The sequence below is a fragment of the Mustela lutreola genome, chromosome 3 (assembly GCF_030435805.1).
Source record: "Mustela lutreola isolate mMusLut2 chromosome 3, mMusLut2.pri, whole genome shotgun sequence".
In the NCBI taxonomy this organism is placed as follows: domain Eukaryota; kingdom Metazoa; phylum Chordata; class Mammalia; order Carnivora; family Mustelidae; genus Mustela; species Mustela lutreola.
The window spans coordinates 49,878,071-49,892,688 of NC_081292.1; the positions used below are offsets into that span (position 1 = coordinate 49,878,071).

The window sequence follows — 14,618 nt, forward strand, 5'->3', positions numbered from 1 at the left end:
TCCCTTTTATACCTGTAAATATATAGAGGTACGGTTGAGTTTAAAAGAGTTCCTGTCTTTGTACGGTAGAGTTTAGAAGAGTTCGTGTCTTTGTTTCTTTTCCCTGTAAGGAACTTCGCCACTTAATATCACTTCTACAAAATATGATATTAGTATACTCCTGTGTCTGGACCAAATAAGTACACAGTTGAACCCAAATCAAATGTCTCTTTCTCTGCCTTCTCCCTGGACTTTCAGGAAACACAACAGATATTCTAGAAAGAGTTTATAAGTTGGTATCAGACAGACGTGAGTTTAAAACCATCTCAACTGCTTCCTAGTTGGGTAAATTATTAATCTCTCCAAACCGGCTGTTTACTCATTTCTAGAAGGAGCACAATAACCCTAATCTCCCAGAGTTGGTGTAAGGCTCAGAAGGACCATGTTTATAGCTCTCATACTGATAAACTCTCCTATTGATGGAATAAAGCAATATCAGACAGATTCCAAATTGGCTCAGGATCAATTTGCAGTCAAGAGAGTTGTCAGCTGGGTTCCTTATATCCCACCACCTAGGAAACCACTGAGTCATGAATATGTGTCCGATGGCTTACCTCTGCAGCATATCTCACTCCATCCACCACGTGTTCAGAGCCATGATCATCAGCAGACCCCCAGTGAAGGTGAAACTGTCGCAAGCGGTAGCTTCCAGAGAGAGGACCCCCACGCAGAACTAAACGCCAATATATTTCAAATTGTTAGCAAGAAGAAAATATTCATACATGCCGCTATAATCCACATCATCTCCCTGAATTATTCAACAAGTCCATGTCCACCAAGGAATTTTTTTTTTTTTTTTTTACAAATGTGTCATTCAGTTTGCAGACAGGCATACAATTTAGGTATACGAGGAATGAATACAAACATTTTAAAAGGTTGGAGAGTCCACGATACAGATTTTTATGGGACATCTGGGAAATCACAGTGGTTTAGAAAGTAGAAGAAATTAGGAGTTCCTAAAGTAAAGAATGAGTCTGTTTATTGGAGGATGTCAGCCTCTCTGAATAAGGATGTGATATGTCAAGAGGGCCACCTTGAACTTGGGGAAGTAGCCCAGAAGCAATGGTTAGAGAACAGGTTCCAGCACTGAGAAGACTGCTCTTACTCTGTGATCTTGTATCAACTCTAACTTCAAAGCTATCCCTTTCATGTCTGTCACCTCAAGATACTAAAGCTCCCTCCTCCTAATGCTGTTTTGAAAATAGAAGAAAAGTTCAATACAAAGAACTTATCATGCCTGGTACACAACCAGCATACTGGACATGTTAGCTATATTACTATTCTATTGTTTTTAGGAGGACTACAAAAAATTGGCCAAGAAGCCCATCTTCTGTACTTGAATTCTAACTTCCCAGGGAAACCTGGAATACAGGGCAAAATTAACTCTTTTTTTTGGCAACAGAGTCATATCTTAAGTATACAGAAACCTTCTTAAGAGAAAACATAGCTCTAAACTGTCTCCTCCTAATTAATTTTTATTGGGCATGTTTAAAAGATATGGGGGGATAAGAAAGAATTGGGTATTCAGTATACTATACGCATTACTAATCTCCCATCAACACCTGACAGAAGTGTTAGCTTGTGAGCCGCAGCCTTAATAATAGTTTGATTTAAATGACCCTCCTCTTCAGAGATTTCAGATAGGGAAACAGAGGTACAGAATTAGAGATATCTCAAAATTGTCAGAAATGACCCATCTTAATTAGATAAGAAACAAAAGATGTTACAGGGCTCCTGGATAGCTCAGCCAGTAGAGCATGTGACTCTTGATCTCAGGGTCCTGAGTTCAAGTCCCACATTCCACAGGGAGCCTACAGAAGCAAAAGATGTTAAGGTGTATCACGTGCAGTTTTCTACACACAGCAAGGGGGAAAAGGGAAAATACATTTGTCTAAAGCACACCCCTCGTGGGAGAGAAATGATCGAGACTGCTATCTGTATTAACCAGTACAACTGAACTCATTTCTTCCTTACTCAACTTGACTCAGGCGAAGTTGAACATCAGTGATGAAGAGTTAGTGTGGTTGCGATCAGCAAACCTGGGAATAGTCCCAGATCAGCTACTGAATTATGTGATCTTCCAAAACTCACTTAAGCCTCTGTGGGCCTCAGCTTTTTCGTCTCTATTTGTGATCGTTTGTCTATTTTTAATTAGGAGATTGGACTGATGCTCCTTAACTTCTATAATTATCAAAATTACCAAGGAAAAATACTGAACATGTGCAATAAAATTTGGGAGGATGTTGAATGACTGGAGGTTTCTTTAGACTATTTGGATCCAGATTTCTTTACAATAAAGAAAGCTATTTCCAAAGACCTCTGAAAAATAAAAGAGAAGCATTTATATCAGACTCGAGGACTTGCTCTTTTGTTAGTTGCACTGTTATAAACAGAGTAGTTTTACTGCTTTGAGTCTCCCACTAAGAGTGATCATGAGGGCAGAAACTCTGACTGGGTCCCTGCTGGACCCATCACCTAAGCACGGTAACTATCACAGAGCAGATGCATGATAAATATTTGATGAATGAATGAATAAAATATTTGATCTGTCTTTAAACAGGCAGTCAAAGATGATTCACAGATGAATTAATTTAAAAGGCACATTTGCCTAAGTGACTCCATTCAGCATGGATACAATGGCATTCCAAATAAAAAGAAATCATTTTTTAAAATTTTTTCTTTTTTCTTTATTTTAATTGCAGTTAGTTAACATATAGTGTGGTATTGGGATTCAGTGATTCACCACTTACCTATGACACCCAGTGGTCATTACTTCCAGTGCCCTCCTTAAAGCCCATCATCCGTTTAGCTCATTCCCCCCACCCACCTCCCCTCCAGCTTGTTCTCCGTAGTTAAGAGTCTTTTATGGTTTGCCTCTTTCTCCGTTTCCATCTTATTTTTCCTTCCCTTCCACTATGTTCATCTGCCTTGTTTCTTAAATTTCACATATGAGTGACAGCCTGTGATAATTGCCAAAGAAATCAACAATTCTATTGTCCTTTTTTCCCCACTTACTGTAGCATAATAAGATCCGAGCTGAAATAAAAAGCCATTCCCTCACAGATAAAAAGCAGATTAGAGTCATCAATGTGGAATTAACTTTGGGAGAAGATGCAAACAACCTGGCTCAAGAGAAAGAAAGTGATACCAAAAACACACAGGGTTAGGGACACATCCAAGGATCATGGCTGATCTCTGGAAAGCCTACTCAGAATCCAGGGTTTAAAGCCAGATTAGCATAGCTCTGCTAGTTAAACAACAAAGATTGCCTTACACTCTACATATCTTACTCCACATGTGAGTGTTTCATCTACAATATCCAAACTGGGACCATAATCAGCAAATGTCTACTTATGAAGGAAGACATTCTCTTGAAGCAGAGCTCTTTTGGAGAAACACGGGTTGGGGAAAAGTGAGTCAAAATATTAAGGTTAATTTATCACTGACTTTGAGATAGTCTGTAAGAAAATAATGAAACTATAGTATGAAATCAATACGGGCAACAAGAATTATTTTTAAGGAGAATGACTTCGTGTTTTCAAGGGTCAAATCATTCATCTTCCTCTGCAAATGAGATGAGTAAATAAATATTATTGTCTCCATCTTATATGTGAAAACGAATAATCATTTCTCCAAAATCACCCTTGGTATACATGTCCACTTATTCTTTCATTCAGAATTTTTCTTAAGTCTATTCCAAATAGAATACTCATATGAGAGGTCTACAAAGATTAAGAAACCTGAGTTAAATGCCATAAAAGTTTGGGAAATTTTTAATATCTTAGTAAAAGGGTCCTTGTCATTTGTTATATGCTGCAAAGACCAACAATGTTGTGAAACTAGAAATGTATATGTTACTCCCTTGAATTTACTTTGTCAGAAATTTGCTAACCCTACTTATTTCATGAAACTACACTGTTGTCAGTGGTCTTAAATGATAGGCAAGGCTTGCAACAAAATCAGAAAAAAAAATTAATAATTAACACACTTGTCTATGCATGTATTTACTGCCTATTCCACCAAAATACCAACTCTCTTAAGGCAGAATCTCTCTTGTTCTTTTTGCATCTTCAGTGCCTAGGACAGTGTCTGCATCAGTAAAAACCACTAACATAGAATAGGAAAAAGACCTCATCTGTAGAAGCACTTCTCCATAGACTTTGGTTTATAAAGTGGGTCCTGAGTAAGTGACCTAGGAATTGCTAAAGAACATGTTCTTATGACTCTGACTCTAATGAAAGTCATAGCCTAATCACTAAACAATTATCTGAAGTAAAGCTACGTGAACAGCACATCTGTATTTTGCTTGCATCTAGGAAAAAAGGAACTAAACAGCACAAAACTGTCAGGATTGTACTGTGAGAGAGAGACCAAGGCCATAAATGTTTCCGGTCCCCGGGGCCTGAATTCTTTATGGAACCAGGAAAGTCTTCATTCAATCTGGCTTCTTTTGCTCTGAGCATATGCACACCACGTTACTCTCTCATTGCTCATTCATTCAATGATTCTAAAGAGCTTACTTACAGGCCTGCGACTATGTTCAAGGCTAATTAAGTATGGGATGCTGAGTAAGGTCATCCCTACCCTCAAGGAACTTACAATCTAGTGAAGGGAAACATCATTACACTAAAGCTTTGTAATGTCTACATTGTCACAAATCAGCAATTCCGTTTCCTGCAGATCTGGGCTTCTGGGAGGGATCACACAACTAAGATATCTTTCCCCCAGATGTTTTTGTGTTTTGTTTTGTTTTCTTTTCTTTTCTTTTCTAACGTATAACTTCAGATCTTGTGAATTTGGTTGATTTCACGTAGTTACCTAGAACAACGTAACTAGACGTTGATAACTAGACTGAACTGAGAAATTAATAATTTCTAGAGGTGAAAATTAAAGAATAAACACTGGACTCATCAAATCACTGGTATTCCTAGGAGGCCTTTCTTAATGAGAAATCAGCTTCCTTTTGATATCTTTAAAAAATTTCAGCACAACATATCTCGTATATGGTAAGGATACAGACCTGTTATGTGTTCTGTGTTATTATTAGTAGTTATTAATATTGTTAAGTGCTTACTATATGCCAGGAACTCTCATTTATTAAAATAAAAAATTAGGGGGCGTCTGGGTGGCTCAGTGGGTTAAAGCCCTTGCCTTCGGCTCAGGTCATGATCCCAGGGTCTTGGGATCGAGCCCCGCATTGGGCCCTTTGCTCCGCGGAGGGCCTGCTTCCTCCTCTCTCTGCCTGCCTCCCTGCCTACTTGTGATCTCTCTCTCTGTCAAATGAATAAATAAAATATTTTTAAAAATAAATAAATAGGGGCGCCTGGGTGGCTCAGTGGGTTAAGCCGCTGCCTTCGGCTCAGGTCATGATCTCAGGGTCCTGGAATCGAGTCCCGCATCGGGCTCTCTGCTCAGCAGGGAGCCTGCTTCCCTCCTCTCTCTCTGCCTACTTGTGATCTCTCTCTCTGTCAAATAAATAAATAAAATATTTTTTAAAAATAAATAAATAAAAATAAATAAATAAATAAATAAATAGTACAACAGCTTTTAAAAATTAAATATTCAAACAACGAATAATCCACTAATACTTAGGTGTCAAATGGTAAGTATTAATTGTCTTCTGGTGGTTTGTAATTTTATTGGGACTTCACCTATGTAGACTAACATGTCCTGTACCATAATGCCTTATCAATTTTCTTTGTCCTCCATGAAACATCATACCAAAAAAAAAAAAAAAATGTTAACTGAAACACACATTTACTGAGTACCTATTGTGTGCATGGCACCATACTAGACAGATGAATAAGACAAAGCTATTGCCCACAGGGAGTCTTCAGCTGAGTGGGAAGAGAACCAACCAGCAGTTACAACGCAATGTGGGAAGTTCTGTGATAGGACAAGTCTGAGGTGCCACAGGGAGACTTGTGGGGCCAGTCAGGTGAGATTCCCAGAGCTGAGATCCTGTCTGAGTACGGAAAGCCCAGAAGCTACGGTGAAAATGCCCTTGTCTTTCCTTACCAGATTATTATTTCTCCTCTACCACAGCCAACAGGCCTTCTTCCCCCAGAATTTCATATCCTCCTGCCCCCTTTTTACCTTTTTTTAAGATTTTATTTATTTATTGACATAGGGAAAGAAAGCACACAAGCAGGCAGAGGGGCAGGCAGAGGGAGAGAGAGAAGCAGCCTCCCTGCTGAACAAGGAGCCTAATGCGGGACCTGATCCCAGAATTCTGGCATCAGGATCTGAGCCAAAGGCAGACACTTAACCAACTGAGCCACCCAGGCGCCCCTGCCGCCTTTATAAAGTTAAATTTATAAAGTCCTTTATAAAGGACTATTAAAATTCTAATGGGTGACGCACTGGAGGTTAACCACATGGAATGCAACTTCCCAGACAAAGAAGCCCTACAAGGACCATGAGGAAGGTTTCATGTCTGGTTTCTTTATTGGTGGGATTCAGAGTTAATTTTGGTCAAGAATGTCTTCTTTACAAAATGGAAACTGTTTTCTTCAAATCAAAGTGGTTTGCTACAGAAAGTATCTTTGTGTTTTTGTAGTTTACCAAAGAAAAAGAAAAGCTAACAATTTATTTTAATTATAGTGGTTTCTACTTTTTCACTGATTTAATACCCAGAATAACCATGAAACATTCTTTTATCTTGAGATAAAAGAATGAGAATCGTGACCCATATTTATGTAGTTTCTGTCTCAGAGGGTACTGAGTACTTCACAGACATTTCCAATTAACCCTGGTAATTTCACTGTGATCTAGATAAGAGAGAAACCTTCACATTGGGGAGAGGGCACACATTACCAATCACAGACACAGTGTCAAATCTGGAAACACAAACAAACTGATTCCCCTGGGTTAACCCAAAGTAGAGGGAAAACAGGAGGAAGAGGGAAAGAGACAGGGAGAAAGAGGAAGAGAGAAGGAGGGAGAGGAAGGAAAAGAGAGGGAGAGAGTAAACCTTAGTCATCATCAAATAAATTAGAGCAGGAATTTTTTATGACTAAGGCAGCTCACATTTATAAATAAAAAAAACTTTGCGGTATCTGGGTGGCTCAGTTGGTTAAGCATCTGACTCTTGGTTTCAACTGAGGTCATAATGTCAAGGTTGCAAAATCAATCCCCACGCTCAGCAGGGAGTCTCCTTGAGATTCTCTCCCTCGCCTTCTGCCCCTCCCCCCACTCATGAGTTCTCGCTCCCTCTCTCTAAAATAAATAAATCTTTAAAAAAAAAAAAAAGCTTAAAGCTTTAGATGAAGGACAATTAATCACTTCTTACTCTAAAACTAGGAGTGGATAGTCTCAAGTTTTTATGCTTGAGATATATGCAGTAACAAACTATGATTATGGATGGTATAAACTTTATACTCAGGAAGCTTGGACTATTTACAATGTACCCATCAACCATATCTATTAATACAGTTTCATAAAACTGAGGGCTTGAAGACAATTGAATATAGTATATAAAAAGCGAGTTCCCCTCTCCCCCCCTGCAAGTTAAAAATACGTCTTAATCTTTCTTTGTGCATTTTTCCTCAATGCATTGATGAAAATATATCTTCTATGAATTTGACATATATGAGAAATTTTGTGGGCTTATAATTTTTGCTAATGATATAGTATCACATAAATACAGAATATTATTACTAACCTAAATATCACTTAATGAATAAATCTTCTTCCAATTTAGAATTTTTATAATTTAAATATATTTTTCATTAATAGACCAAATACAGCATTATCCTAATATTAAACTAAAAAATAATTTGTCAGAAGCCTTAAGAAGTATTACAAAATTTGATTCTCTCTAATTTCTCTCTCATCCAAACTTTAAACTGGATATCATCCATTCCTTGGGAGTTGATAATGCTTGAAGAAGGATTAAATGTTCATTTTTGGGAAATTCTCTTTTTCTACTTCATCTAATTATCAAATTAACAAGTAAACTAAAATTTTATTCAGTTGGTCCATGACTTATTCACAGTGTGAAAGACATTATCCTATGAAACAGTCTAATAAAACTTTTATTACAAGCTCTAGTAAAGTACTGATAAGAAACACACAATCCATAGGTATTTTAAATATGAAAGATAAGAAATCATAATCATCCAACACCCTCGTCTCCCACCAAAATAAAAAAAAAAGAACCAACCTGATTTGTCCTCTGTGTCATCGAAGTCAACGCTGAAGGAATGGCCACTATTACTGATGATTTTGGCTGAGTTTGCATCATACTTGATACTAAGAGGTCGCAGGGAAGAGTCATATTTCACTTCTTTGGTTTTAATTTCAATCGGTGATTGCTGATCCCCATCAGCAATAGGGAAAAATTTATTCCAATGAATAGGACCTTAAATATATAGAGGCAAAAGAAAAGAACTAATTAAGTTACTTCCTTTACCAAACAAGTGCACTGTGCTCCAGTTGAAGGAAAAACAAATTAGATCATCATCTTCAGGGCATTTATATCTAATTTTTTTTAAATAAGACTAGTTGCTTTTATTATGGGTATGAAAACCTCCTGGTTTGCCTTAATTCATTTGCAATTAACCCTTATGGACAAAAAGCATGTACGTTTTAAAAAGTACTTTCTAGGGATGCCTGGGTGGTTCATTCAGTTAAGCATCCCACTCTTGGTTTGGCTCATGATCTCATGGGTCATGAGATTGAGCCCCATTCTGTTGGGCTCCCCACTCAGCAGGGAGTCTGCTTAAGATCCTCTCCCGCTGCCTCTTTCCACCCTCTGCACACATGTGTGCTCTCTCTCACTCTCTCTCTCTAAAATAAGTAAATCTTTAGGGGAAAAAAAATACTTTCCAAAGGTACCTTTCTACCAAACTACAAACAACAGCACAATTCATCACTGAAAACAATGACTTTCAGTTTCAGCTCCAAGAATGATCTGCCGTAGCTCCAGTGGTCAACAAGTTCATGGGATGAAAGAATTAATGGAACTGAGAAAGCTGTGTAGCAAAAAAAAGGGTTCAGTTCTATTCCTATTTCTTTCTTCTATCGCTCACTGTTGTCCTCAGGTGTCACCCAAGCCTCACTCAGTTGCCTCTTATGTGCAACAGGAACACTAAGGAAATATATAAATTTTTTATACAGCATAATCCAAATAAAATAGCTGCACCACATAAGGAAATGTAATATTGTTGATTATCTTCAGGGGAGTCAGGTAACAATTTCTTTCTTTCTTTCTACATTTCGAAGGGCCTTCTGAGGTTATTTTGCCAGTGTTACATTTGAATTCCTACACAAGGGACAATTGTCATCCTGATCCTCTACTCAAAAAGTCAAAATTGCATCTAGTTCCCAAGCCAGACATACTTGGTAAACTGACATGAACCAATAAGCGGGCAGTTCCCTTGCCTACACTCTTCATTTATCTGGGAGACTTGATTCAAGCTCTGCCTCCCCAAATCAAGAGCAAGATTGCAGCTTCAAGTAACCTCTAACTCATTTCAGACATGAGTAGTCACTTTATAGTTTAGAGGCTCTTCTTGTCTAGTATGCCTGCAATTCACGCAATAACCACCAGGGCGGCAGAGCACAGGGCTACTGACCAAGCTTCTCCCTGTTTCACTAGATTTCTCTAACGTTCAAGTACTTATTAAAATGACACAGCATGACAATTAAACATTTGTTACTGACAACAACAACATTTTTTTTAAAGGTTTTATTTTTTTATTGGAGAAAGAGAAAGAGAGAAAATATGAGTAGGGGAGGGGCAAAAAGGGAGAAGCAGGCTTCTCACTGAGCAGGGAGCCAGACATGGGGCTTGATCCCAAGACACTGGGATCATGACCTGAGCCAAAGGAAATCGCCCAACCAACTGAATCACCCAGGTGCCCTACAACAAATATTTTTTAAAGGTAAGATTTAGAATGACATTTCAAGAAATGCAAATACATCACAATTATCACCAGCTTCAATCTCCAAACCTAATGCTCCATATTACTCTTCAATTTGGCAAAGGAGAAAGCTTATGCTCTTTTCTTCACATATGCTTCAGGTATAAAAAGTCAGAGCATGACTATGTAACTATACACACAACTTAAAAACTCTTCTCTTATGAAGTGACACTTTGGACTTCAAAGCAACTTGAACATCAAAAGCCCTTGCCTACAACTTATTACAGAAAAAGCATTACGTTTCCTGATTTATTAAGTACTCCAGTTTACCTTTCTAGTACTTTCTCTGTGCAATCTAGTCCTTGCTTTAAGTGAAAAAGTTTTCCTATCTCACTGTCACCAAGTATGGTTTAACCTGTTAAGAATTAGATTTTGAATATGTGATGCATATATCACAAAATGTTGTTTACTTTTTTCTTTCTCTTCCTAATTCCTTTACTCTCCTATTGCCAATCCTTTATAACAAGAATATGTTAAAAGCAGAGGCAACCCAAAATAATATAAAAATAATCCCATTTTGCATAAATTATTCAATATCATCTATTAACCGCCATAGTTTAACCACCTTTTTAAAAATTTTTCCATCCAACTTTAAACCCATTTAAACATAGTTCTTAAGTAGAGATATATAGTGATTCTTCCACTGATTCAAGAACTTTTTTTGTTTTAAGATTTTATTTATTTATTGGACAGAGAAATCACAAGTAGGCAGAGAGGCAGGCAGAGAGAGAGGAGGAAGCAGGCTCCCCGCTGAGCAGAGAGCCCAAAGCGGGGCTGGATCCCAGCACCCTGAGATCATGACCTGAGCGGAAGGCGAGGCTTAACCCACTGAGCCACCCAGGCACCCCTGATTCAAGACATGTAGTTTTCAGTGTCACATTCCCTAACGTGAACCAATGAAACTATTACAGGTTAATGCAAGAACTGTTAAGTTTTTGGCGAAGGTGGTCCCCCCTTCCCAATGCCTCAACTCCGTTTTATCATTGCTACTACACCCAGTTTAAGTTTGCTTTCAACTGCTAATTCACTGCTTCTATCAGTGTAAACAGAAAACAAGCAACCAAACTTGCCCGGTCAGGTTCAACATATTTCCAGTAGGATTTTGTCACAGTTGATCTACTTACAGGTATGGTCCTTAGAAAGTTATTGCATCTAAAAGCTGGAAATGACCCTATAATTCTTAGCAGAAATATAAAATCACTCCTTGGTAGTGGCTTTTCAGAGATAAATTTTTTAAATTTCTGAAGATGAGCTCCATTGGAGCCACTATTTTCTAATATATAAACATATTAAAGAGTAACCAATACTCACTGATTGAAAACACTCTTTTTCTTCCTAACTATCATGAGGGTACTGTCGATACCCAGTAACCATTAAATAACAAAAATTAAAACCATTTCAGCAAAGAGGGAAATTAAAAGAAATTTGTTTTGTGTTTTTTCCCCCAAACATAAATTGAAAAGTAGCAAAAGTATGAGATTATAATTATAGTTTTAGTCAAAAAAAATTCACCTAAATTACACCTTTTATTATTAAAGTTCTAAATTTCACCTGCTGCCATTTTTAAACTGGCAAGTCAATCATAACCTCAAAAAGGCTACAATGACAAATGAAGCTTTTCTGTTTCTTTGTGAAAATAAACTTTCTATAAAATTTGACTGTATGGTACTGTCCAATAATATACATGTTAATCCAAGGAAGTATTATTATTATTATTCACAGATCTAATTTTGACAGTGATTCACCATCAGGCTTTCTTGGTGTCATTTTGCAGTTATTTCAAATAATTGAAAAATTATTTCAAATAATTTTTTTAGGATTTTATTTATTTGACAGAGAGTGAGAGATCACAAGTAGGCAGTGGGGAGGGCTTCAGGCTCCCTACTGAGCAAAGACACCCCCCCCACACCCCATGCGGGAGCTTAATCCCAGGACCCTGAGATCAGGACCAGAGCTGAAGGCTTAACCCAGTGAGTCACCCAGGTGCCCCTCAAATAATGGTTATATTGATGATATAGTATATAGAAGAAAAAAGTATACATTTTATTATAACTGTCACTCCCATCAATTAATACATGTTCACCAACATGCTAAAATTTGAATGATCCTGTCTCTGCAAAAAGAGTGTGGGAGAGGGAGAAAGGGTGAAGAAGTAGCCTGAAGTATAACTTCATTTTTTTCAGAAAGAACCTAAGTCTTCCTAAAGCTAATAGTACCAAATTGCCATGGCAATATTTTGTAGTAACAATTTTAAGAAAATTGCGGTATTTTGGTGGCCAAGAAGGCAACTTCAATCTCCAGGGTTGCAATTCAATTATTAAAATTTCTTAAGTATAGCTTCAAATGTTTTGCATGATTTGTTTCCTCTAGGTGAATAATTAAAAAACTGAAAGCGAACTTGTCCTCAATTCATTAAAGTATGTCACCAGACTTCTAATCTCCGTGCCTTTTACTGAGAAGTAGTTACTAGGGAAAGCGCTCGGCTTTTCAAAGGAAAGTGAATGGACGCGTGACGAAGATTTCGGGGTCCGGGGAATCTTCACGGGGGTAACGCACGCCAACCCTCACCCCCACCATCAACACCCGCCAAAAGACGCTTTTCCAGTCTACACAAGACTAAGCCTTCCCTCCACTTCCTGCATTCAGCTTTGGGGAAAGCCGCCCCATTTAAAGAGGAACCAAAAAGTTTCTCGCAAGTGCGGGACCAGCAGTGGGTGCTCTGTCCCCCACAGCCGCCCCCCGAGCAAAGCCCTCCCTCGGACCTGCAGAAGGCGCTCACCGTTGTGCTCGCCGTATCCCCAGCTGAGCCGCGACATGGTCCCTCGGGTGGGAGGCAGAGGAAGATGTGGCAGGGCAGCGAGAGAGGAGGGAGCGAGCGGGGCAAGCGCGCGAGCTGGCGGAGGCGGCGGCCAGCCTAGGGAGGGTCCGCCCGCCGCCGCCGGGCAGAAACGGAGCGCTGAAACCCCGGGGCCAGGGCGCTAACGACCTCGTCCGCCAGGGGGCAGCGGCGTGCAGGAAGGCGGCCGCACCTCTGACGGCGGACCCGGGGCGGCGGCGCTGAGCTGGGTCCAGGGGCAGGAGTTTGAACTCCAGAGAGCGAGAGTGGGCTTGATAGAGAGGCAGAGGGGAAGAGGCACAGAAAGAGAGAAGGGTTTCCAGAGGGGATTTTCTGCCTCCTGAGAAGTAGTCACCCGGGGAAAGGGTCGCTTAGAGGGCTATCCTGGGAATGAATGAATCACCTGAGCCTGAAGCTGTTGGGCTGGGCAAGGCGGGGCTGCTCATGGAGACAAGGTCGTTGATGGTGGCGGTGGTGGGGTGGTGGTGGTTACAAGTACAACACAATAATGACGACGGCAACAGCCACAGAAATAATTTAGTTGTTATTCATTAAAGGCTTACCATAGGCCAGTGTCTGAACCAAGACATTTACCCCCATTTTGCCATTAGATCCTCAACATTCCTTTGAGGAAGATATTATAATTGCCCCAGAGGCTTAAGAGAAGCTATGTAACCTGCCCAAGTTGGTCACGCTGCTAATAGGTCCCGAGAGTTCCTACTAAAAAGGGTCGGCTGTCCCTTCCCTTCCCCAGCCTGGCTCCGCGGCCCATTCATCCTGTTCCCTTCCTGTCTCTCACGCTGCAGGCTGTGGCTTGAGGAGTGAGGGTACCAACCTGATTATTGATTCTTGGCCCAGAAGTTCTGCTGCCCTTTTGTCCCCACTGAGAGGAGGGTGTTCATTCTGTCTTGTCTTGGATGCATGGTAGGCTTGCTGTCCTAGGGCTGAAAGCAGAGCTGAACTGACTCCAGAGCCTTGAATTTCTGTCCTAGAGTAGTGGGTGTTCTGGGCTCAGAGTGAAAAACAAAGAGAACTCTGAGACCTGCCAGGATTATAATTACTGTTCCAGCTGCAGAAGGGTTTGAGTGGGGTCAATTTGAAATTTCAGACCGAACTATGCAGTGTTATTTATGGACAGACTAATGCAAAGAACTTCTCCATGGTCATATGAGCCCTCCATAAGAGATGTAAGAGTGGCTCTTCAATGATCATCATCCACTTTCTCTCGCCATCCACACAGCAGCTGCTTAATGTGGTAATTGCAAGTCCCAGGAGGGTACCTCTTTTGGTAACCACTGTACTGTTTAGGGACCACTAAATAAAGATCAATTTGAATAATTCTTCTTTAGACCTGACCTAAATACCCCATAGTGCAGCCTGCACTTCCTTCTGCTTCTATAAATCTTAATGAGGTTAGAATGCAATGGGAAAAAATTTTTTATAGAGCTATAAGTACAATCAAATTTATGCTCCTCTTATACCTAAGGGAAAGCACAAGCTTTCTCTTCCATTTTCTCTGGCACAATTGGTTCATTTATGCTGGCATAATAGTGGCCAAACTTTCAAAGTTTTACCTATATTTCACTTTCACTACAAAAGACAAAATACATATATGTATATATTTATAGGCAAAAATATATTAAAGTACTGTGCTCCAAAATACACAAAAATTCTTGAAAACTCCACAGTAAGACAACAACCTGATGAAAAAATGTTCCAAAGACCTTAACAGACATCTTACCAAAGAAGATATAGATATTGCAAATAAGCACATGAAAGATGCTCCACATCATATGTCACCAGGAAAATACAAATTA

The 14,618-nt window shown here is 39.4% G+C and overlaps 1 protein-coding gene across 2 annotated transcripts in view; it reads right to left on the reverse strand.

The window, feature by feature from the left end:
* CA13 (carbonic anhydrase 13) overlaps nucleotides 1-13,009 on the reverse strand; it is a 51,483-nt gene extending 38,474 nt beyond the window's left edge. Inside the window, exons 1-3 of one of the 2 annotated variants that reach the window (XM_059166098.1) lie at nucleotides 12,745-13,009; nucleotides 8,204-8,401; nucleotides 594-712 (exon numbers count right to left, since the gene is read on the reverse strand). In XM_059166098.1, the coding sequence (XP_059022081.1) occupies nucleotides 594-712; nucleotides 8,204-8,401; nucleotides 12,745-12,781 (354 nt within the window). In that variant the 5' untranslated portion in view covers nucleotides 12,782-13,009. The remainder of the gene's footprint in view (nucleotides 1-593; nucleotides 713-8,203; nucleotides 8,402-12,744) is intronic. The other variant, XM_059166097.1, reaches the window with a different exon arrangement.
* Nucleotides 13,010-14,618: the final 1,609 nt, after the last annotated feature.